The 24,153-nt window shown below is 37.1% G+C and overlaps 1 protein-coding gene across 1 annotated transcript in view; it reads right to left on the bottom strand.

The window, feature by feature from the left end:
* The window catches only part of PIP4K2A (phosphatidylinositol-5-phosphate 4-kinase type 2 alpha), a 48,884-nt gene that overhangs the window by 14,161 nt on the left and 10,570 nt on the right, over positions 1 to 24,153 (bottom strand). Inside the window, exons 3-5 of the mRNA XM_009637708.2 lie at positions 17,010 to 17,162; positions 4,688 to 4,834; positions 1,997 to 2,035 (exon numbers count right to left, since the gene is read on the bottom strand). Coding sequence (XP_009636003.1) covers positions 1,997 to 2,035; positions 4,688 to 4,834; positions 17,010 to 17,162 — 339 coding nt within the window. The remainder of the gene's footprint in view (positions 1 to 1,996; positions 2,036 to 4,687; positions 4,835 to 17,009; positions 17,163 to 24,153) is intronic.

The following is a 24,153-nucleotide window of genomic DNA, read 5'->3' as shown; positions in this document are numbered from 1 at the left end:
AGCTTGTGGCTTCCTTGCTGCACTGCATTGGTGTTTGAGGGAAACGCTGAGTAACAGAAGGCTGTTCTAACAGCCTCAGTCCGTCTGCTTGCAACATCAATAAGCTTAGTGTAGTTCTGTCTCCAAGAAATCAAATTCCTTTGAAAAGAAAGTAATGTGTGAGATTTAAAATAGCAGCAGAAGAATTTGACCATTTCATTTATTTATTTATTTCACAGTACTCAAAAATAAAATGGGAGGATCTAGATGTGTTGAAGTTTACAAGAATTTTTGTTATTTGCCTTACTGAAGTTATGATCTCACATTAAATTTAGAGAATAACTGTTGTATATGGATATACAAAACTACACAACTGTGTTTCAACCTAGATATAATCAAGTTCAAAAGTAATTTTGCCATGAACTTACATGGGAACAAAATTAAGGCACTGTTTCTTTGAGGTTCTCACTCAATGTATTAACTATAGTATGTGTGTACTATTATTAATCCATTTATTATGAGACATATTCCTAAAACTGCTCAAAACCACTGCACATCAACTCCTCTATAGCTGAATATATGTAATATTGTTAAATTTTACATTGCTATTCCAAGCATTAATGTTGCAAACCTGAAAGTAGTCCCATCCAAATAATTTGCCCTCCTCATTTCTATCAGATTGTTTTAGTACTGCCAGCAGAGGTTTTCAATGACAATAGGTATCATTTGTAAGACACTGAAGAGTTAATACCTCTGCTTTAAAACCACTGGAGTTATGCTATTAAACAAGAACAAAAATAGACCACAAGAAAAGAGCGGAACCATTCAAGACATGACCTTGAGGGCCTGGTACAGCAGAAGAGAGCTAATGCTGACTATTGTAACTGCAGTTGGCATTTGGGACATGGTAGTTGCCTAATGCTAGAAGAAGAATTGTTAAGTGTTTGGTCATACCTTAGGACAAAGCGGAAAAACTTTGCACAGAGTTTTTCATGCAGCGAGAACTGGAGGACTGACAGCTACTGCATGTCCCTTACTCCTTAGTGCAGCTGTGTGATCTGTAGAAGACTCAGAGAGGCAGGTATGGTACAACTAATGCTTGGGAGAAAAACAAATGATCTGAATGGAATTTGGGGACAACATAAAATGAAGTCTTTTAAGTGAATTGCTGAATGATCTTATGCTAATTGAGAAGGAATGTGCTTGGAAAAATTAAGAAAACAAGGGTCATGGGTTCCTAGACTTCACCCAAATTTGGAAATCTAAGAAGTCTTAGATGATAAAGACTATGTTCCACCTTCAATTATGGGTAGAATCTCTAGATAAACCTCTCCTAAAGTGCCATCAGGCTATTTCACTGAAACATCAGAGAAACGTTGATTTTGAGAACTTTAAATTTTCCAAATGAACTGAACTTGGAGATGGAGAAAATCAAAGTGATCAAATTTCCTTTTAGAGCAAAGTTTCAGCCCAGAATTTGAGGGAGACTGTCTCTCCTTATAGCTGCATGTACATCTAAGTCTGTTAGTTGTTTGCTCATTTGTATGAGCTTGTATGTACCCAAAGGTTCTCACAATTCAAGGTTTGGTTCATCTTTGCATTCACTTTAGAAGTGGTGTCATGTCACATCATTCCATTAACTGACATGGAGTAGCCATAAATGTCAATATTAAAGAGCAAGAGAAAGAAGATGAAGAAGCAGGAGGAAATAGAAGAAAGTCCTGAGGGTTTCCTACCACAGGGCAGGCCCTGAAGAAACTAAGAAGAGAAGAGAAAAAAAGGAAAAGGAGGAGGTTGAGGACTGGCTCACTTACCTCTGAAATCTCAACACCATTGCAAACCAATATTCAAAGGTCTGCAGAAAATAGAGGAAAGATAAAGGAGGGAATAAGGTAGAACTCAAGAGGGGAGAATATGACAGAAAACAAAGAAAAGGGGCAGAACAGCACTGGTTATGTTTGTCCTGTGACTAGCTAGCAGGTTAGATAACTGAAAAAGAAACAGAAATGCACCATACCTTTTCTTTGTCACTGGCTTCTCGAGCCACAGTAGAGCCCTGAAACAGAAAAAATGGATCTAAAAATGTGCATATGTCAGAAACTAATTTGAAAATGTTACGATAACAGGTCAAAAAGCGGATGAACTGCATCCTTCTGAACTTGAAAGCTGTTTTAAAGAAAGGTGATACAGTAGGTAGAATGCCCAGGGCCGCTGAACTGCTGCAAACACTTGAAGAAGATGTATCATGAGAGAAGAAAGATGGGACTAAATCCTCAATGGCTCTACTTCTATTGTCCTCCTGACTGCTGGAGCTTCTTCCTCATGTCTCATCCTCATCTTGAGACTATCATCCTGGAAGTTCAGTTTGCTTGGCAGATTTCTCATCTTTCTGTGCCAATTTAGCTGTATGGTTATGGAATAGCCTATTCTATGTAACTATCTGAACATACGCAATACACATTCGAAAAGGATGCCACACAATATAAACACATAGAAATATTTAAAAGATCACAAAGTACAACCAAGAACAAAGCACCTCACAGCAACATGAAGTCAAAAGAAGAGATGAGACCAACTGCGGATTCACAAGATTTACAGTGCTTGCCAAAGACATTTTGGATTTTAAATTTATTTTTTAGCTTAAAACTAGCAGGCAATATGGTGCTTTCTGAGTAAGCTGGAGGTGATACAAAAATGGCTGTATATATTTCCTTGCAAATTTCTTGGAGCAGGACCACACCTTTTAAGTACCCAGCATTTGTTTATCACATAATAGCACTGCAAGAAATAATAACTACAAACATGATCACTGGACATTGAAAGACGGGTAAATTAGCTCTACTGTTTGTTGGAAGGTGTGAATTGTGTAAAGAAGTGCTGGCATGGAATCATACTAGTTTAAAGAACGTGACGATTCCCAACTGCATCTTTCTATACCATGTTTATTCTGTTTGCAGAGAGAAACCTAGAAAACTTAGAAAGGATGGAGAGAAAAGATAAACGGGACAGTATATCTTAGTTATTATGCATGGCCCAGCAAGCAGGGATTTCACTGCATCGTATCGTTAACTGACAATAAAGGCTGGTCAAAGGTTTAGTTTACTGACGATACACCTTTTGTGTTGTATTCTGTGCTCCAACACACTGCTCCAGCAGACCATTGGGCCTGAAAAAAGATCAGCTGAAAACCAAACCAAACAAAACCAAAAAGTGGATTTACAATAGTGAAAATTAGGGAGATTGCCAAATTTGACATTGAAGTAATTTTAATAAAATGCCTTAGTGGCTAGGAAAATACTTTTGAAATCCTATGCTGACCTGTGGTCTCTCTTTCTTGCTATCTACACAGGTAGAGACTTGCGCTACAAGTGAGCTCTAAGTTGGTGTCCAAAATATTAATGTATAAAAAAGGACTCTGAACCTACAACTGCAGATGCTGTAGCAATGAAAATCAAGAAAAACTGATTTATAATACATGCAGTGTCACTATAAGTCTGCTCTGTGAAGGAGTTTGTTTTGAAGAATAATATGATATTGACATTAAATTTAAATGGCAAGAGTTTATTTTTAAAGCAATTCTGTCCAGCTGGGCAAACTGAATAGAGTACAGAAGCATTCACAGAGGTAAATAGCAGCAAGAGCTGTTGACATCAATCCTAAGAACATCCTGTATATAATTTATGTTTCTTTCTGTTGTGCTCTCATCCCTATTTTGATGCTCTAAAACACATACAGTTCTCTCAAATTAAAAAAAAAAAACCGAATAAAATAATCTTTCTTGGGTAAGCTCTGCTGCCAATAATACTAAATAGCAAAAAAGTCAGCTGTTGACAATCTGGGAGTCAGTTCTTAGAAACTGCGTTCAGTCAACTATCTAACCAATTGCTAGGTAGATATTTGACAGTAGGAAAGAATGGTGCAGTACATAGCATTACAAATCTCTTAATGCTAAATAAACATCTTAAAACAAGTTTGCGGATGCACTTAGTGGTTCAACACATAGAAATTAAATATATTAGAAAGAAGTAGGTTTCTAAGGAGAGACTTTACGGAGGAAATTAAAATACAATCCCTTAGGTAGAAAGGCTAAGACACTATTTTGGGCATTCACTGTAAGCACTGTACATTAACTATTGGCAAAATTACAATGAGCAGATAACCCTTCTGAAACAAAACTAACACATACCTTATAGTAAAAGCAACAGAACTTTTGCTTTTTAAGAACTTTCTCTTTTTTATTTGAATTATTTTTAAAATATAGAGTGAAATATGAAGCTTTTGTAGTAGTGATGTACTTTGTTAGTAGCATTTTACTGGTTTAAATGATGATGATATTTAGCTATTTCACAAAAGCCCTCTGCAGAATCAGCTGTGGCTTTCCATAATGCAGATAAAAACCTACAGGAAGCAGAATTATTATTGTACTTGTGTGAAGGGTTTTACCTTTAACCATTAGTTACATTTAACAAACATACCTGGTTAAATTGCTCCGTTTAAAAATGCACAGTACAAATAAATTTGTCCAATTTCTATAAACCCATACATCAGTTTTGCTAAACCTAGCTCAGAAGTAAACCAGTTAATGCTTGCTCTTACATAACACAATTTTAAATTAAAATTCTAAGCAATATTCAAGCATCAGCATAATCTAACATTGGACAGATTTTCAGCTACTTTGTAAGTTATTTCATCAGCAATTATTTCTCACCTTTAAATCATATTTTCTATAAACAGATAAACGATGGCTGAACACATTTCTTGTAACAATCATATATACTTCAACTCCATCAACAGTAAGCCGGTACATGCCCAAAAACTGGGGAAGAAGTGTATTTCCATGACACTCCACAATAAACTGCAGGAGCAAAAGAAGAAAGAGAAGTGAGGATGAATACATATTATATAAATATATATTTATTAATTTTTAAAGATAAAACACCCAGAAAGAACATATTTACTTGCTGAACGTGTATTTGTGAGGAGACAAACCTTCAAAATGATTTTGCTAAAACAAACCCCTTCGTCTGGAGGTTATCCTGCTTTTAGGCTGTGTTTAAAAATTAAAATCTCGAACTGCTTTACTTATAACTCTTAACTTCTATAGACAATTTCATAGAAAAAGCAGGCTCCATTTGACACACCTTTCCGCTTTTATGGTCCAAAAAGCACACCTAATGCAGATAACATATTCGGTATGGATGTTAAAAAGCCAAAATATTTTTTCAAACATCACACTGCTGTATTTTGTGCTCTGTTGTACAAGGTTGTATTTAATTTCCATGTTTCTCCAGTCTCAGTATTTGTCTATTATGATGAACATTTATGGTGCTGTCACCAGCAAGGGGTATTATTTATTATCACCAACTTTCTGCCAGTTCCCACGTGATGGTTGCATTTCAGGGTCAACAGAGTTGAGCAGTGAAGTGCAAGATCCCTGTATTTTTTTATTTACTGATCATTCTATTTCCTTAAGGTCACCATATTCCATTACAAATGGGCTATTAACCTTGAAAAAATTTGCCACATGCACCTGAAACCTGTCTTTTTTTTTTTTTTTTTAATCACTTGCCTTGCAACTAATAGTTTGAAATTCTATTGGAAAGATTACCGGAGGAAGCAGAAAAAGTACACACTATATTGATGATGAGAACTACTGAAGAATAAATAATTATTCCCAGAATAAAAATCCCCATACTGTATTAATCCTAAAGCCCACTCAAACACATCTGCTCATATTTTGTGGAACCAAGGAAAAGTTAAGCCACAATGATGCAAACCAGAAAAGGACTCACCAGCTTTCCTCTTTCTGTTATTACCAAGTCTTAAACAGAGGAACTTGTAGAAAATTCAGAAATTCAAGCCCCAAATAGGAAACAAGAAAACTAACCGACAGTCAGCTTTTAAAGCAGATCAGTTTTTAAATATCTGTTGAATAATGAAGCTGCTGTTTCTTTTGTGCCAGGGCGACCTGGTTATTAGAAACACATTATTCTAAATTACGGGAGACTTCAGAACAAGATAACTGAGTAAGCCATTTGAATTCTTTAACAAAGGTAGTTCGTATTCGGTAACAAATAATGTAACAAAGCTTTTGGAACCCTGGAGATTTTGCAGTTTTGGGCTCATCTGCTAATTTTAAGGAATTTCTCTCACTAATTTTACACTGGAATCTGCATGTATCCCATACAGACTTTCCTTTTTCAAAAAGGCAAAATAAAAATAGAAATATTTGAGAGTCCTGAAAACAATCCTGTCCAGCAAGAAACAAAGGGAATGAACAAGAAAGATGGAAATTGTTGACTCTGAATTGAACATAATTTTGACTAACAACTCTAACACCCAAGCTCCAATAAATCTTGCTGGCACGGTTTGGGCTGTAATGCTCCTTTCTGTCTGCCCTGTAGCTGGTACTGGAGGTTGCACATCCCAAAGCAGAGAATGCGTAGGCATGACGTAGTTGTGCCACTTCACAGCGAGTCACTTTTAAGCTCAAACTGCCTATGAATAGGCAAAATATCTTAAGCCACTGCACAGGCTCACTGAATGTAAATCAGAACCTTAGGAAGGAAATGATTGTATGCCCCAAAATACAATGAAGTTTGACAGTAAAAGGCCACAAAAGCAATGCCAGCCCTAAGCAGTGTACAAAGATTGATCAGTTTGCACCTGAGACTTCTGTGTTTAACAGAGGCAGAAGTTTTAAGTTGGAATTCTTGCATTGGAGGATTTTCAATCATAGGGCTGTTATCAACCTCACAAAGCAGTTATAGTGTGTTACAGGATACATAGCTCATTTTGATCATCAGTAGTTTCTCTTGAAGATCTAACCATAAAGTGAAATTAGAACTATTAATGCTGAGGTTACAGAAAACGTGCTTAAAATACTAATCCCTATTAGTCAAACTACATTGACTATTTCGTTATAAACACCAAGTACTTGGCATATATCCTAAATGTAAATACTTTTCTAATGCTTTGTAGAAGGTCGTAAGGATTGTTCTTATAGAAACATTTACTGAGTGATTCCTTCTCTAAGATGATTACGTTCTGCAAAGATGACAGAAATGAATCTAGCTTCCAAGAAGAGTTTAGTGCCACAGAACTTCAGGCCACTCAACTCTTTAATGGATCCAGCCATTCCTAATCTTATGGAGCTCACCTACAGAATTTGAATTAAAATAAATACTATTATTCAAATATGGGGATCTGAGACACAGAAACTTTAACTGAAAGAGAGTTTATGCCACGTGTAGGAACGGCAGCTGGACGTCTCGAGTAACCCCCTGCCCTTCCTCTCAGCTGCTAGGGTCACAGTCTTGACACTTAAACCATCTCTTCAACCCTAGCTATTGCTAACTCTCAGATTTTAACCTTTCTGGTCCTGAGTGTCCCCATCTGTAAAACAGCAACGTCATTAACACAGAACACATGCAACATACCCACTGTAATAATGTATACTGCAGACCAAAGGATTTATTTTACAACCCCCTCCCAAACTGTTCTGTATTACGTAACAAGGGAAGAAAGGCAATTAATGAGAGCCCCTGAAGTCCTATTTCTAAGTTAGGGTTAGCCATCTGCTAATGATGTTGTTCCATTTTAGTATTTTGCAAACAAGCCTTCTGAAAGGGCAGCATTACTAGCATGCAATGCAGGACATGAAAAGCTCTGCTAGTACCGCTTTTCACTTGATAAAAAGGGACTCGGCCTTGTTCTTGCAAACTTCTCAAAGCAGACCATGTACCGCAACAGTTGTTTCCTACTCGCTGCTGACTTTGGACACTCGTGCTATTGCAATTTAAAGAAAAGCCCCTAAAATGATTTCAGTGTTTCCTATACCAGCATTTCTTATCCTGACGGGGAGACAAAGGAAAGAGGGAGGAATGCCACTTGCTTTCAGCATCTACAAGGTTGGTCTAGAACTTCCTACCTTTGAAACTATCAATCCCCCATATCTGCATCACAGAGGAGGCAAAACGTGTCATCTGTTTGGGTGGGAGTCCAGCAGGACTTGCACTGGTGACTGTGGTTGGCAGATTTTCAATTTGTCCATCTTGATATAAATGAAGTAGCAATTTAGTCACCTCAAGGTGCTTTTTAGGAATGATTTCCTGAAGTTTCCCACTCACAGCTGGAATAAAAGTGAGCCTAGAAAATAAGCCGGTACATGCTTAACAGGACTGCTAAAATTCAGTGAGAGACAAGACCTTCACTCCTTTATTTAACTCTTTCTAAAAAGAACATTAAAGCAATTCTATCAAGCAGCCTTGCTAAATAAAACTGTAATACTTAGCTAATACATTTACAAGTCCTTATATGCAGTAACAAAATTAATCTTTTAAAAAGAGTGTTGTAATAAACACCCCATCATTTTTTGTTAATTGAGACAATTTTCATTTTTCTGCACAGCATGAGGACAATACTACCATTAACAAAGTATCATCAGCATGTTGACACATTTTATCAGCTGTGCAGCATAGGTTTCAAATACATAATTTTCTGAGCTCTCTTGAATCCCATGCTTAAAGCTGAAAATTAGTACGAAATTCTTTAGGACCCTATCTATATTCTCATTGATTTTTGTATAAATACAGCTTCAAGATTCCTTAATAAGAACAGAACTTCTCCTATCTCATTTTACATGAAAAACATGAGTCTGAGCTTCTTATTTCCCCATGGTAATGCTAATAAGATATCTAGTAAGACAACATAGAGCATATAATGTATTGGCAAAGAAGTTAGGCCACTTTCAGCTCTTTTTGGAAAAACACATGGTAAAATTCCCATTTCTGCTATTTCTCCTCCTCCCCTTGGAGATAATCTGTGGAATGATTTGACATCAGTGAAGACTAAATCTTGATCTGTATCTACCTCAGTTCTATGTGAAAACTCAACATTCCTATTTCTCACAGGTAGCCTTATTTTGCAAGCATTAATTCAGAAATACACAACATGCTTATTCTCTTTTACTCCTTTATATATTATTTTCATGATTTTCTACATCATTATTAAGGCAATCATACTTGAATTATCAAATGCTTATGTGACAAATCTATACATTCATTAGGATACTTTCATTAAAGAAATTGGATGGCAAGCAATATAATTATTTAAAAATACTTTGGACATTGTGAAGGACAATACGTTGATACGCCTTTGGGCTCAACCTTCCCTCTCAAATCCTCTTGCCTGCAATCAGAAATATCCTCCACCGCTGTGTTGTGTGCATGTGCGCTGAGATGTGGAATCACTCCCCAAAGAGGAGGTTGAGAAGATGTCCAGAGTTATATTTCAGAATATTCTGATTATTGCCATTTTTTTTAATCCTAATAGTTTCATGGAAAATTATCCATTGGGTACTTATGTGACACATCAAAAAGATTAATTAGCCATACTAGAGCACACAACAGAAAGTTAGATTCTCAAGGCATATAAAGCTGTTTTCTGCTAGTAATTAATATAAGAAAGTAATTTCACTTAAACAGGTGTTCAATATACAAGTTTTCAGATGCAAGCCCTGTGATTAACAGCCTTAACATTTCATGTTGTTTCAGACTTGGGCCAGTGTTAATTCTGCCTCCAAGTGCAATGTAATCTAAATACTAGCACCATGTGTGATTATCTAGGCTGCAAATCCGCTACCAGGAACATTATACTTGGCACTGGTACAATCAAATGAGTCACTGGGCATGCTGATTTCTTCTGAAAATGCCATGCACACCATCAATAGCTTATATATATATAAAAAATACAATCGATATATTGAAAACATCTGCTGGTGAAACCCAGGCCTCAACAGAGCCGGTGCAACCAAGTCCATCCTGCCATTTTGTGTAGTTAGATGTTTACCTATGAAATTTCACATCTTTCAGTGAAGATTTTCTATGTGTTTTTTGGTAACAGTTCCAGCCCATGGTTATACGGTCCTTTTGCCCTTTGGCAATTCCATCTCAACGCCCACACTAACTAGTTTCCCATTTTCAGGCTCACCTCTCCTATAGGAAACAGTGGGCCCATGGATGCAGGTGAAACATAGACTGTTTGGATGAGAACACATATATTCTCATTCCTACTTTTTCTGCTTCTCTTGGTTTTTTATATCAAAGCTGCTTTATAGGTTGGTTATCTTAGCACAGGGCAGAGGCCACATTCTGTGCAGCCTCTTGAATCGCACAAGGAGCTGGCTGAAGGACTTCTCAACTGTGTTTCTTCACAAACCTCCCATAAATCTTCACCTCTTACTACATTAGCACATACAAAGAGCCAGGGTCACTGTTACATGATATACATCCTCCTTCATGTGTTTAAATTACAGTACATTATATTGCCTTGCTTTGCCTTTTAACCTACCCTTTCCTTTCTTTTTGTGATACATACAGATGCAGCTTATGAAGAAATGGGGGGAGCTGGGAGGAAGCAAGCCACTGGTAACCTGTGCAAGTAATGACATAGAGGGAGGATGACACAAATGTAAACGTAGCTCTGCTTGAGCAACCTACTGGCTTGATGTCAGCCCATCTCGGTGCAAATTCCCAGACACCTAGTTCCCCTTTCTTTTCTGGGGTATTCCCAAGCCTACGTTGGCACCAATTCTGTGACAAAATTGCTTTTAGCCTACAGTAATGTCTTTCTATCAATTTATGATTTTAATGCTTTCTCCTGTTGTACTATATTGTGCTGTTGTCCAATATTGTGCTATTCCTTGATTCCTGTGCAGTCCTGAACCCCACTCTTGGTGCAATTTCCCCCTTTTTCACCTTAGTGTCTACATTTTCTCCCCTTTCATCTGCCTTCCTGTTTCTTTCATATTTTTTCCCTGCTTTTGTTTTCTCCTTTATGCTGTTGTCTCCCATTTTTAGCTGATTCTGTTCTTTCCTTTCTTCCCATTTGCTTCCCCATCACTCCAGTGTTTGCTGCCTCTGGTAAATGGGCAGTCCCTCTCCTGTACTATTCACTACTTCTGCTGGTTGCCAGGGTGACAAACAGGCAGTGCAATAGGTGTCAGTTCTGCATGCAATTACCTTTGTAGGGAAGAAAACATGCAGTCAATGGGGACAGCCACCTGCAGAAAACCTGAAGGGTACCTACACTCATGAGTAGTTTGGAAGGCTTGGACGCTAACAGTTCCCTCTTTCACCTGCTTTGAGATGGCTTCTCAATTTCTTTTCTTTACTGAAGTCACCTGGGTGTCAGCACTGAGGAATAATAATCCCTTTTGAAGTCCATTTTAATGATGAAGGAAAAACAAAAAGGTGTGCGAAAGGTGGTATTTTTTTGAGACACTCAAGCTGCTTTCATTTTATTTTTAAAAATTTCCATACTGCCCATCACCTTTTTTAAAAGAGCACAGGACTCCACTTTTACATCAATTTATACTAATTTAATCTTTAAAGCAAGTTTAGCTCACTAGGAAGGACAGGGTCTTTTGACTCACGACATTTCAGAAACTAGAACATCTGTCTGCAGAATTTTACCTCAACTGTCACTGATTTCTGCCCTTGAAAATCTTATCTGTAGTTTATAAAATATCTACATATATACTACATTAGTATATTCTGTATTCCATAAATTACTCACATTTTTTTTTTGCATAGGAAAATACATCCAAAAGAAACACATAAGCATAGCTTGAATATATGCTGAAATGAAAAGTTTTCCTTTGGGAAGCAGTGTATTACCCGTTCCTTAAATACCGGGTGAAATCCTGGCAACGCATTTATCACGGATGACTTTGCTGAGCTCTCCTTTAACAATGCCAAAGGGAGCAGTAGGTTTAACTCCAGTTTTCTGGACCATGCTCTTGGGGTCAGGAGGATAGGTTTAAAACAAAACAGCACTAGATTTGGAGGTATTTCAAATGAATATTTGATTGTCCTTAAATACTATTTAAGTTTACTATTTAACTTACACAGTTTTAAATGGTCAAACTACATCTGAGAGTAGGTAAGCCCATACAGCAAAGACTTTTCTAATATTTCGAGGTCTGACCAATTTGAGCATAATGACGGTTCTAGTGCATTTGACAAGTAAGTAATGTACAGCTGAAGTAACGTCTGAAGAGTAGCGAGAAGAGTTCTACTAACTGATAATATAATATAAGCAGCCCAAACCAACTGCAAATTATCATTAAAATGTGACTAAAAAGCAGCATTTTGCACTATATATCAGAAAATATTACAGTAGTTAAAAACTGGTTAGCATGTGAATTCACAGCAGAAGAATATATATTTGTATTTACCATAACACTTGGAAGCCTAGCTGGTTCATGCTCTAGGCCATTTTCTCTTTAAAGGCAAATAGAAAGCTGGTCCATGAAGAATGGACTCTATAATCCAGTCATACATAAACAAGATGCTTTGCAACTTTAAGCATGGAGAAAGACTTTATTCCCCCATTTGTGTAGAAGTGGTGGGTTTAGTGTTTCACTTTTTTTCTCTTTTCTAAACTTTGCAAGAGAAAATAATGATCTCTAATGTTCCTACTCAGTACTGAAAGTGTCAGACTCATCTGATGAGTTGACAGAAAGCGTCAATGTTTAGACTGAAGCGTTCACCATCTGTCTGAGGTTGTAGGCCTGACTGCCACTAAAAAAAAAAGGCATCACATCAGACAGGGTAAACTGATGAATGTAACTCACAATTTTGGGCAGCAACTATAATTTACAATTGTCAGGACTATTATTTACAATACAACAGTTTTAATTTGGAATTGCTATATATGCTTATGTGCTGTTTCTATAGTAACTTCTCCTGACACGCCTTCAAGCCTGGTTCACTTTCAGTTATTTACATGTTTCTAGTATGTAGCCTTAGGCTTGGAATTTGATCTTTTTGGTTTTACTCTTGGTAATTTTTAAAATTTTAAACAGTGGTAATAATACTGTAAATTGGGTTGCACCTAACTTCATTATGTTTGCAAAATGCCAAGCAATACTGCAATAGAACTCTACGCAGAAAGGAGAAAGCTAACAACTCAGCCAAACTAACTTACTTTATTTTCACTCCTGACAAGTAACTATTGTTACAAGTAACATTCTGTTCCCTGAAGATAACCTGATTTCTCCAAGGTGTACAGTCATGTCCATTATAACTTGGGTTAATTAAAAACCGGTGATCTAGACTTGGTATTTTTAGACTTACAAGTATTCACAGGCTATGCACAATTCCTGCTCCTTTTGTAAATACCCAAGTATACAGACTGTAGCTATAAGCTCAGTTACTCACAGCTCCAAAGAACGGACGGCCTACTGCACCCTTCAGACAGATGGAGAGAGGAAGGATGGGTTTGTGGATTGTACATCTCCATGATCTCCAGTTCCTGATAAAATAACCTTTATTTCTACTTTCCTGGTGGCAGTCTATGTGTCTCTTTCTAACCTTTTGGTGCCTTCACAAGAAATCATTGGTACTTGGAGTTGGATTTTGGAGGTGTTAATGGGGAAACTGCCCCACTATGGCTCTCTGCTGACCACACTAACTCCCAGATGAATCATCGGTAGCTTCACAGTTCAAAAAGGTGCAAGGAGAATGACAGCTATTTTGCATGTGCCAGGGATGAAGACTATTTTGGTCAATGAAGAACATATCCAGTCTCTCACACTTCTGACTTGACATGGGGTGTGTGTGTGTCCCCCCTCCTCCCGGTATTCTTTGTTTAAAGATAGCTATCCTCTTACATTTACTGTTAAGCAGTTCAAGCAGTCTTGGAAAGCATTTGATAAGGCTTGTTTGGTCCCCAAGCAAGGACAGATACTTCTGAGGTCCAGAATTCTACCAGCTTGGAGCTGTTAGCCTTAAGTAAGGAAACAGGTGAGTAAATATTATGGTTTAAATGAAACTCATCCAGAGTTTCAACTGATGGAAGAAACCTGGAATGAATTTGTAGAGGGGAAAAAAAAAGCCCGAGAAAAAGGGAGAGGAAAGAGATGATCTGTCATAAATGGCATCAACCTCGCTCATAATCATGTCAGAAGTAACTGGAAGATAATTACTGTCTTCCTGGGCAGGCGAAAGAGGGTGTAAGACATGAAGAAAGGTTATTCCTCCCAGGATGATCCCTGCACTACATAACTGGGTCTGAATACATCTGCACGCTCCCTTCCTTGGAAGGCTCAACCTTTCAAACACAGCTCTGCTCTAAGAGCAGTCTGGCACAGGGTACGATGTAAAGGCATGTCACTAGAAGTCCCAAACCAGTCCCAAACAATCACACCTGGGCTGTGAAGCACACTTAGCTGGGCCAGAAAATTTCACATGTGTGGTGAGTGCTGCTGGTGATCAGTTAACTGAAACTGAGAAAAGCTAACAAGCAGACTTTCCCCTAAAAATCCCAGATTTGGTACTTCTGTGAGTAATTACAATTAGCTTCTTTAACTGTAGCAACAATTACAAGGAAGATACCAGGCAGTAAGGCAAGTATGTAAATCAGTACAGAGAACTTGACATTTCCTCTACTGGAAGAAAAAAAGCATGCCAAAATAAAATCAAACTCAAAAGAACTTGTTTTATTGACAAAGATTTCCACAGGAATACCAGTGCAGTATCTGAACAGCCCTGTACTACTGCAACTAAGCTATCGGACAGAACCATAACGTTACCTCCATACCAGTGAATTAGACCGGTCTTGGACTGTCCTTTGGCATTAGTTCTACTCGGAATGGAGTAACTCACATTCAAATTATTAAGTTCTCCTCTAAAAGAGGATGCTCATATTCAAACTCCTAAGTAGGAATAGTAACTGGCCTGAGTTACCTTGAACCTTGCTCAGAATTATTTGGGAGACAGCTAGCTGGCCCAAAGCAAAACCACACCAGGGACCATTAATGAGCTCAAATGCCAGTGGATGCTATTTGGGATTGCATTCTTGCTAGTAGAAACTAGCTAGTCATCTAGTCTAAGGCTAACCTGTGTGGGATGACTTGGTCAAGGGAATCATTAAAACCTTTCCACCAGGATAATGGGTTCTCCAGACTTTGTCAAGAAGGCTATGATAAACTTCACTTGTCTGAAAAACATCTAGAGAAGTGGGAGGACAAGCTGCTGTACCTAATGATTCCAAGCATTCAATTTCCAAGGACAACATACAGGACATGGTACCACCCATCACCAGTAAGTGGGATTTAATTTAGATTTTCTTTAATTAATTCAAGTGATTTTGTTCAGTACATTAGTGAAGATACTGAGATGAATTTATTTCATTAAAAAGTCCAGTTATTAAACTGTCTCTGTACTTGAGTTCCTCTGCATTTACAACATTTTGTAAAGTGCTCTCAAGTTCCAAGACAAAAAGAAATACAAATTATATCTTTATGAATCTTTTGGAGGCACCAAGCCTTCTTATATGGATGTGTTTCCAGTATAAAGTGAAATTAGATGCCTGGTACAGACAACTTTCAGATATTATTCCTTGTAACCTATCCCGATGTTTGAAAGCATTAATGAAAAAAAAATTCCAAATTATTAAGTTCATTAATGTTAGCATGGTCTTCATTGACACTCTTGAAAGGAGATTGTTGTTTTGAAAAGCAGTATGACTTCTCAGCTGGATTAAGTCTCAAAATCTGGATCATGAATACTAGCTTCTAATGCCAAGTAAAAAATGGACTAAAACTTTAATTCTGCTGCACTGCTTCACAGATTGAAACACTTTCAAATCAAAGCTAAAATTGTAAATTTGAAAACTCTAGTAAATAATAACCCTAAAATTACAATTAGATAATAGTTTAAAATTTCTCTTTAGTAAAACTGTAATTAAGAGATGGTCACTATTTCTGATAGTGACAATATTCATCTATGTTAAAAGAAACACATGGTGGTCCTACATTTAATTTAATCAGAAGACCAATATGCACAGAGAGAAAAGAGTTCATATCTAACTCACTGAAGCCTTCCCGAGCTACTCTGGAGTTGGATGGCATGCAGACATTTCCCTTCAACAGAGGAAGAGGAGAGAGGGAGACAGCCAAGCAGCACCACAGAGATGGCTGGCAATAGCTTCAATCCCAAGCACCTTGAAATCATGCTTTTGCCTCCCTTCCACCTCAGAAGACTGCTTTAAAACTGGTTTTACAAAAGTAACACTATTACAAAAAAAAAAAAGTCAAGCCTGAGTACTTTATATTCACCCAGTGCTGCTTTGAAATTGGAGTTTGAGATTCCTATATTGGTTGAAACTGTTAGAAAACTACTAAATATTGCAAGACAAAAAAACCAAACCACTGAAAACAACAACAAAAAAACCCCAACCCTGAATGTCCCGAAGTCTTTACCTGAAATCCAAACCCATGGAAGTGAGCAGGAAGATGGAAAGAAGGATAAAAAAAACCCCCTTCTTTGGGGTTTCATATTTTAGATTATTTTTAGAGAATCTTGTGATTCACACAGCTTTAGAGCTTATTCAAACAGATCTAGGACTAAGAAAATTAGCACTGATTTTATTAAGGCTTCTTGTATTTCCCAAGTTCTGCTCCCCCCCCGTGCCATCCACACATATACACTGGCACAGCATGACAGATAGCAAGGCTGATTTGAGGGATCTCTACTGTTCACTTTTGACTGTAATGTTATTCCTAGAAATTCACACAGCAAACCCCATGTATTTCTGATACAATACTTTTAAATTTTTTTGAAATCTGTTGTTAGCGAAACACATAAATCATTCAGTGATCAGAGCAGGAAGAAAGAGGTCACCTGCACCACTCATACACAGGTAACCTCAGAATAAAGCTCAGAATAAAGTAGCTTCAAGCTTGAGAGGCCACTGCTGAAAGAGCGAGCATCTTCCTAGTAAGATGAAGGAGCTTACGGCCTCCAAGTTAGTATCTCTGTATTATGTAGACATATAGTTGTACTTAAAGCCAGCTTAGATATTTAGAAAAGTGCAGCCTTGTGAATTGCAGACATAAATTGCTCATGCAAAAGGGAAAGACTTTTTCCATAATTATTAATTTAAAACTTTTAACACTCTAAAAAAGATTGGCATTATAATATTTAAGAAGTGATCATACACCCTGAAAATAATTAGTATATTACCTGATGGTATTTCTTCAGTATGTTGTGCATTTCTGCTACATCTTCACTTGTTATAGTTTTGATGATATATCTTTTGTCGTAAGATGTATGAAAGCGGGCACCACTGCGTGCTTGGGAATCATTGGCAAGGGGTGCACTTCTTGTCAATGAATTCTGTCAATTGATTTAAAACAAAAAAAAGCATCGTCAGACAAAAATATGCAAATTTTAATTAGAACAAATATAAAACATTTACATTTCTTTTTTAATCTCATTCAATACGTCCGCACTGAGCTGAATTCTGCAAAGCATGTAATCACAGACTATCTTGACAAATCGCTTAAAAAATATTCTGAGAACAAAAGAACGTTTGGGGGAAGGTATTGCCCATCAGCGGCTCAAAAATAATTCTCAATGCTGAATGAGAATTTATTGCACTTCGTTACATATACATTATCAGCTTTGGGGAAGAAAACAGAGTAATTAAAAATCCAAAAGGAACACTGTATTACACCACAATAACTACAAAGAGAGGATTCATCCATAGTAACAGTTTCACTTTAAAACTGAGCAGGATTTGTTCTTGAGCCAGTGTGATCTGGTACATAAAAAAGACCATAGCTAGATTTCTGAGTTCTAGTACCAGAGCTATTCCAATGATTTCATATCTAGTGTTAAGCAAGTAGTATTATTGTAGGGTACCTCCTTTTGCAAAATAGACCTACTTTACTACAGACAGATTAGTTAAGGACTGTATAGTAATTAGAAGAAAAACTGCTAGAGATTAGTGACCAACTTTAGACTGAAGCTTGAGAGAACTTGTGCTTCAACAGTAGCAAAAGAAGCCTTCTGCTTTTTTCAGAAAATAAGTATTCAGATTAGGCTTCTTTATATTTAAATACAGTAAAAATAAATTAGACAAAGTTTAACAACTTTCTTTTGGCTGGAAATGTCTTTCTTTACCAGTAAGAGTTATGCCAGTTGTTACATACATGAATTACACCTTTTTATTTTTTTTTAAATAAGTAGTAACAGCACGAGCACAGCCATGAGAAAACACAATGATGTCCTTACACCCTGTGTGTCCTTCCATAAAAATGGACCATCCTCTGAAAAGGTTAAACAAGTTAATTACAGACTGCTGGAACACTTCTGTGTTTATGAAATACACTTGCAGTACCCATTTGGTATATCCCTACTGGTAGCAGAAAACCCCAGCTCCTGCTACCGCTCTTCACTGTATCATACTGCACAAGCAGCTGTTGCTAAATTGAAAGACACTTCCCCCATTCCACGTTCACAGAGCGTAACGCTCTCCCTGCTAGAAGAAAAGCCATTTTCACAGAAAGTTTTAATAAAATTTTGTATATAAATGTAAACATTGCAGATTCCTAAATAGCAAAAGTTCAGCTCCAGCAGCTACAGAATATCATGTTTGTGGGGTTTGATAAGGTACTGTGAACTAAGTCACAAACCAGACATACACTGGAAGAATGATGATGGTTTCAGAAAGTAATTACAAATAGGCTCAGCCTACCACAACCAGGTATAAAAATAAAATTTTGTGGGTTTCATAAGAGCTGTGTCTTATTTGGAAGTTTTACCATTGAAGGCAGATTCAACCCCAGTGACAGAAGGTCAGTAAGTAGTAACCTCAACCAAGAGATGACGGCAACTATAGCCCAAATTTAAGACACTTGAACACATACAATTGTGTCTCATTTTGGAGACTCATTGACTTCAACAGGCCTTCAGCACAGTTAAATGTTATCCCGAACGTGGAATGCTTTCTGAAATCAGTTTAATATGAAATAAAACCATTTTCCCACAAGGTTACTTTTTGTTCAACTGAATACTCAGGAGTAACAGTAAGTCACCTAAAAGCACACAGCTCTACAAGGTCTTATTAGAATGAAAACCTTAATTATGACATGTAGGAGAAATAAATCTTTGTGCACTTCTCCATGTATATTCCTAGGCTTGTGCAATGAACTAGAATCATTACTGATGCCTATGATAAAAAAAGTGATGTCTTGCTCCATTATCGTCTCTATTCACTAAAGAAAGAAAGAACGTGGATGCTTCCCTAATGTTCATAAATAAGCAGTTTGTTTAGACCGACCAGAACAGAGCTTTAGGGATCATTGCAGACTCCGTTTCTTCTCTGCACTGGCTTTTGGACAGCCAGTTTTAACAGATGTGAGTCCTGATACACCACCACTCCACATGGCATTGAAAATACTAGAGGAGGGAATTTAAGTATTACTGCAGTTTTCTTTAACTGTTTTCAGATGTTTCCTATTCAAATTGATTTCCCACCACCGAAATGTTTTTATGTACTAATGAAGTCTATTCAAGAGAACAGGTACCAAAACCAGATCAAATTTTCTTAATGCTACATTTGATATCAGTACTCCATTAATTTTCAAATTGAATCATAAAGTTAGTTTTAGAAACCATCCTCTGTAGAAATCCTCTCTATTGTAGAGGCAGGATTTGGCTTTATTGACAGGACATACACCTAATAGTTTTAGATGAAGAACTGATAATAGAATTTTTTTTAAGTTGTGCAAATTATATTACCTTCATCACAAACTAAAAAATATGATGTCAACATAATAATTACTTTTAATTTTGAAAAAAGCTAAAGCATGGGTAATCATTAGTGTATGCAGTGAATTAAACTACTGCTAAACTATTAGGCTGTAATTCAGTTAGCAATAAAAAAGGCTACTGGGTATTTATTTGTTATTGTTCCCAGCAAAAATAGGTGCATTATTCCAAGGTTAGCTATTGCAATAAAGCAGTAACCCCAGTTTTCTGAATGTGTTTTTCCCCAGAGAACTGTAAGCCATGTGGTCTAAACCCTGAAAGCAATTAACCTGGGGGGAGACTTAAGTTGTTTTGCTACAAGAAGTTGTGCAAAATTTTACTTGCTAGTCTGCCACTGAACATCTGAAGGAGGAAGGAAAGAGGGAAGATGGTAAGAAGAACCTGAACTAGCATTATTCTCCAAAATTTCAAATACTCTTGAGGTGTATCTTAACATTCCTCACCCAAAGACTTGTCAGATATGAGTGAAGTTCAGACCTGGGAGTACTTGGTATAAAAGAAGTATCTTGCTAGCAACATCTTGACTGAGATATAACACATGGGAGATGATGCTTCTCTGGACTTTTCAGTTGCTGAAGCTCAGTTAGTAATTCTGTGGCCAGAACGAGACAGAAATAACCACTTTTGACTTCAAACCTTCTGAATGCTATTCCTATAACCATTTGCTCTTCTAAAATCTGTCTCCTTTTGTCTTCACAAGCACTATTTGCATGGGAGAGCTCTTCTAAGTGTTGGGCCTTAAAATAAAGTTCTTCCTGCTTTCCAGGAACCTCCTTTCATCCCATTGTTAACCAGGAATATCTAGTAAACAGGTATATTTATGTAATAACCCGTCAAAACAAACATAAATTTATTCAGATTTTTTCCCCCCATGATGGAATATTAAACTTGATGCATTTAAAAATACGGAGAGCATAAGCAATAAGAAATTCTGACTTAAAAAGAAGCAACAGCTATTACACTAAGAGAATAATTCAACTAATGCTGCTTTTATCATGCTTCTTCCATTACAATTCAGGCTAGAGAGGAAAAAATGATAGAAACTAGTCAGATTCAATTAGAAATTAATATATTTAGTCATACTTTAAATCAACTGGAAGAAATCTTGTAAAGTCACTGACTTTTTACTGCTTCTTTTTTTCCAGCAATAGCCTTTTTTTCTAATGGAAATGAATTCTGCCTGATTGTTAACTATAATGACAAGTTAATTTGCAAATACAACTATCAAACTGAAAATGTTGCTAACAAGAGAATATAATACATCTGTAGACAATTACTTAGCACACACATTACTGTTTCTTAATGCTTTAATGGGTTAGAAATAAATGGTGATGCACTTATTATTTAGTAGATGGCTATTTTATTAGTAGTTATCTATATCAAGCTTAATTAAGAATGCACACAGCTATCATTTTACCACATGCATATTAATTTGTTAGAATAAACCAACCAACTTTATGCTAAGCAGCACCTTTACGTACATGCACGGGTAACCCAAATGCCCTCTCTACAATACTGTGACTCTAGCAACAAATTAGATTTTAAGATCAGATGTTTAAACATTAAACATGTTTAAGATAAAAACAACCTCTAATTAAACAACCTCTTTGCCACTTGAGTTTTACTAACTCTCCATTCCTGTGATAACTCTCTGAATATAAAGCTCTCTTCAGATACAGAATGCAGTGCCTCTGAACTTTGAAAGAAGGTGGAACATGGAGGATATTGTTAATATTACTATTTGCTGTGCTTTATACTTGCTTAAGTTTATTTAATAAGTACAGTTTAAAAAGCTGGAAAAATCTAATTACATCATGTTGTGCTGATTACTAGTAATTGCATTACCACTTTCTTGTGCTGATAAATGTGTGGCTGAGTTTTGTCTGTGGACAGTTTTATTTGTAATGGTTAACTCTCACTTCTGTGAACAGCGAAAAGGTCAAATTCCTTCTAAAGTAAAGTTTCTAGGTACAATGCATATAGAGGTATACAAAGTATACCTCTCAACTATACTAGTTGTATTTGTTTATCGTTAGAAATCAGTCTTCAATAAAATACATATGTTGCCTGATCATGACAATAAATCTTGAAATAAAAAGATGACAAGAATTGGCCTGCTCTGGTAAGTCATAATTAGCAAGTAAGATCAAGGAACAGCTTCACTGAAAGGATCAAACAAGAGTTTAGGGGCTTCAAAGGGGAAACAATATGGCTATTTAAAAATACTTTAAAAACACTAAGATACTTCCCTTTTGATGTAGGTAAAGCTAACTTACCTGTTTGACCCAACATCGTTAACTATAAATCAAAGCATTTTGCGCCCCATTCAATCCTGCCAAATACTAACAAATTAATAGTACGCGCATCAGAAGTGAAGAGATTCCTTGTCGGAAAATGTTTCCCATAAGTTAACACACAAAATGGCCAAGAAGGTCCTGCACTTATGCCACTTTAAAGCACAGCCACCAGTAAAACTATAGCTGGTGAGACATCTTCAGACAAAAATATGAGTAAGACGACCTGTGACGTCCAATATGCACTTTACACCACAAAGGCTGTGGAAAGTTTGTGGGGTTTTCTCTTTTAAAAATTAGATTTTAGACATATCTAGGTAAGTAAAAAAGTTTAACTTATTCTGGGGTTATCTAACCCAAGTTTTTAAGTCAGTCACCTTTATCTTAATGCAGACAATAAGAAGAAACATGTAGTAGTGCTCATCAGATAGACTGAAAACATGCATTTATTTGAATTGTACTGCTCTGTAGTTCAGACTGCTATCGGATGCGCTGTATAGACTTGTCTCTTACTGCCAAATGCAGTTTTGTGAGGCAGTACATGGTAAAACACTTCTGTGATCCAGATGACTTTTATCAGAACACACAGATATGTTTCAGTGATGATTTGTACAAAAAGCGAGTAAAACAAGTTGTACTGCAGACATCCGTGCACAAATGCCTTGGAAGAAAAGCTGATTGAACCTCTCTAAAGGGAGCAGCATCGGGCTCGTCCTCTGCTTCCTTGTTCAGTGCTAAACTCAGCTGAGACAGACCCATCGCCATCCCCAGCGATAGTATCTCCTTAGGTGAGGCTGCTCCAGGGACTGGGCAGGAAATAAAGAATGAAACTCAAGTGTCTCCCTTTTCCGAAAGCAAAATATAAGTGAGGTTGAGGGAGGGTGAAAGGAGAGACAGAGATAGATAGATCATGGCAAATACCAGATTGAATTCCCTCTGGCTCCGCTTCTTAATTAGGGGAAGACTAAGTGGAATATGAACAGATGGGAAATAAGCCACTCCTCTACTTAGCACAGATCTATGAACTGCAAAGCCAGAAGGAGGATATCCTTCAGATGTAGACAAAAACCACCCAACTCTTATCCTCCAAAAGATACAGGTTTGATGATCTAACAACCGCTTTACCGTCACTTACTGCTACTACATAGCTCTTCCAGATTCTGCCAGGAACCAGTGGAGCACGTATCTGGCTGTATAAGGGTGGAGCATTAGTCACGATAATTTTAAAAGAAATCACCTGCTTGTATATAGCGTTAGCGAGCACAAAACTCAGAGAAAAGATTTTCAGATTTTCCCAGCCTTCTCCAACTCCGCCACGATGTGCCTTGGTCCTCTGGCACAATTAAAGCATCTGTCAGCCACACATACCCTGTTCCACTTAACAGCTTCACTTAGCAACTCACTGCAAGTCTCCTGCTCCGAGTGTGCGTGTTCTGCCAATTCCCCATTCACTTCTCATTTGTGAAGTTTTAATCTTGTGCCTGCTGTTTTTTTCGTCTCAGGAGAAAGAAAAGGTTTTGTACTTTTAAAGTGTGAATACTTTTATGAGGTCATTTAAAGACTACACTAAATTACTTGTGTAATTACTTATACAACTGAAGACACATTTAACATGCCAAGCTCAGAGATACCTCTACGAGACAAATTTCTCTTTCACATACCTCCCCCTCTCTCCCCAAATAATTTCCCTCTGAGAAATCACTCGCTGGAATTCTCACTGCCTTTACATAAATCAATATAAAAAGTATCACCTATATTGCACTGAGTAGCAGGCAACCAGAAATACTCATCTGGTCTTCAGTGCTGAGAGGCTACAGATCACAAAGAATTTGTCCCATACCCACAGAACTAATTTCTGATAAAATAATAAAAATACAGCTTTAAATATAAATGGGTAAAAGCTACACCACTTACTAGTATTTCATTTCCCAGAGAGTTCTTCATACAAAAAGTTAATCAGCACACCTGAATTACATGTCATCACGTCACCCAAGAATAGCATATTCTTCAGCAAGTTAACGGAAACGTTACTTAGTTTTACTATTGACCCACTCTCTTCCCTCAGCATCTCTCTCCCAAACTCTCAGCAACCTACACAGTTTTATTTCCTACAGTAGAAATATATTGGGTAAGGAAAAAGGTTTTTTCCACAGGTGCTCTTTGGGCCTGATCCACATTTCTCTGAAGTTCACAGAAGCTTCTCCGGAGCCTTCAACAGAATTTCATAAACTAGAATCCAACACAACCGCTACCCATCA

This window comes from Egretta garzetta, unplaced genomic scaffold (assembly GCF_000687185.1).
Source record: "Egretta garzetta isolate BGI_Z169 unplaced genomic scaffold, ASM68718v1 scaffold434, whole genome shotgun sequence".
NCBI lineage: Eukaryota > Metazoa > Chordata > Aves > Pelecaniformes > Ardeidae > Egretta > Egretta garzetta.
Note: the sequence above shows the minus strand (reverse complement) of the source record. Positions and strands in the feature narration are given on the sequence as shown.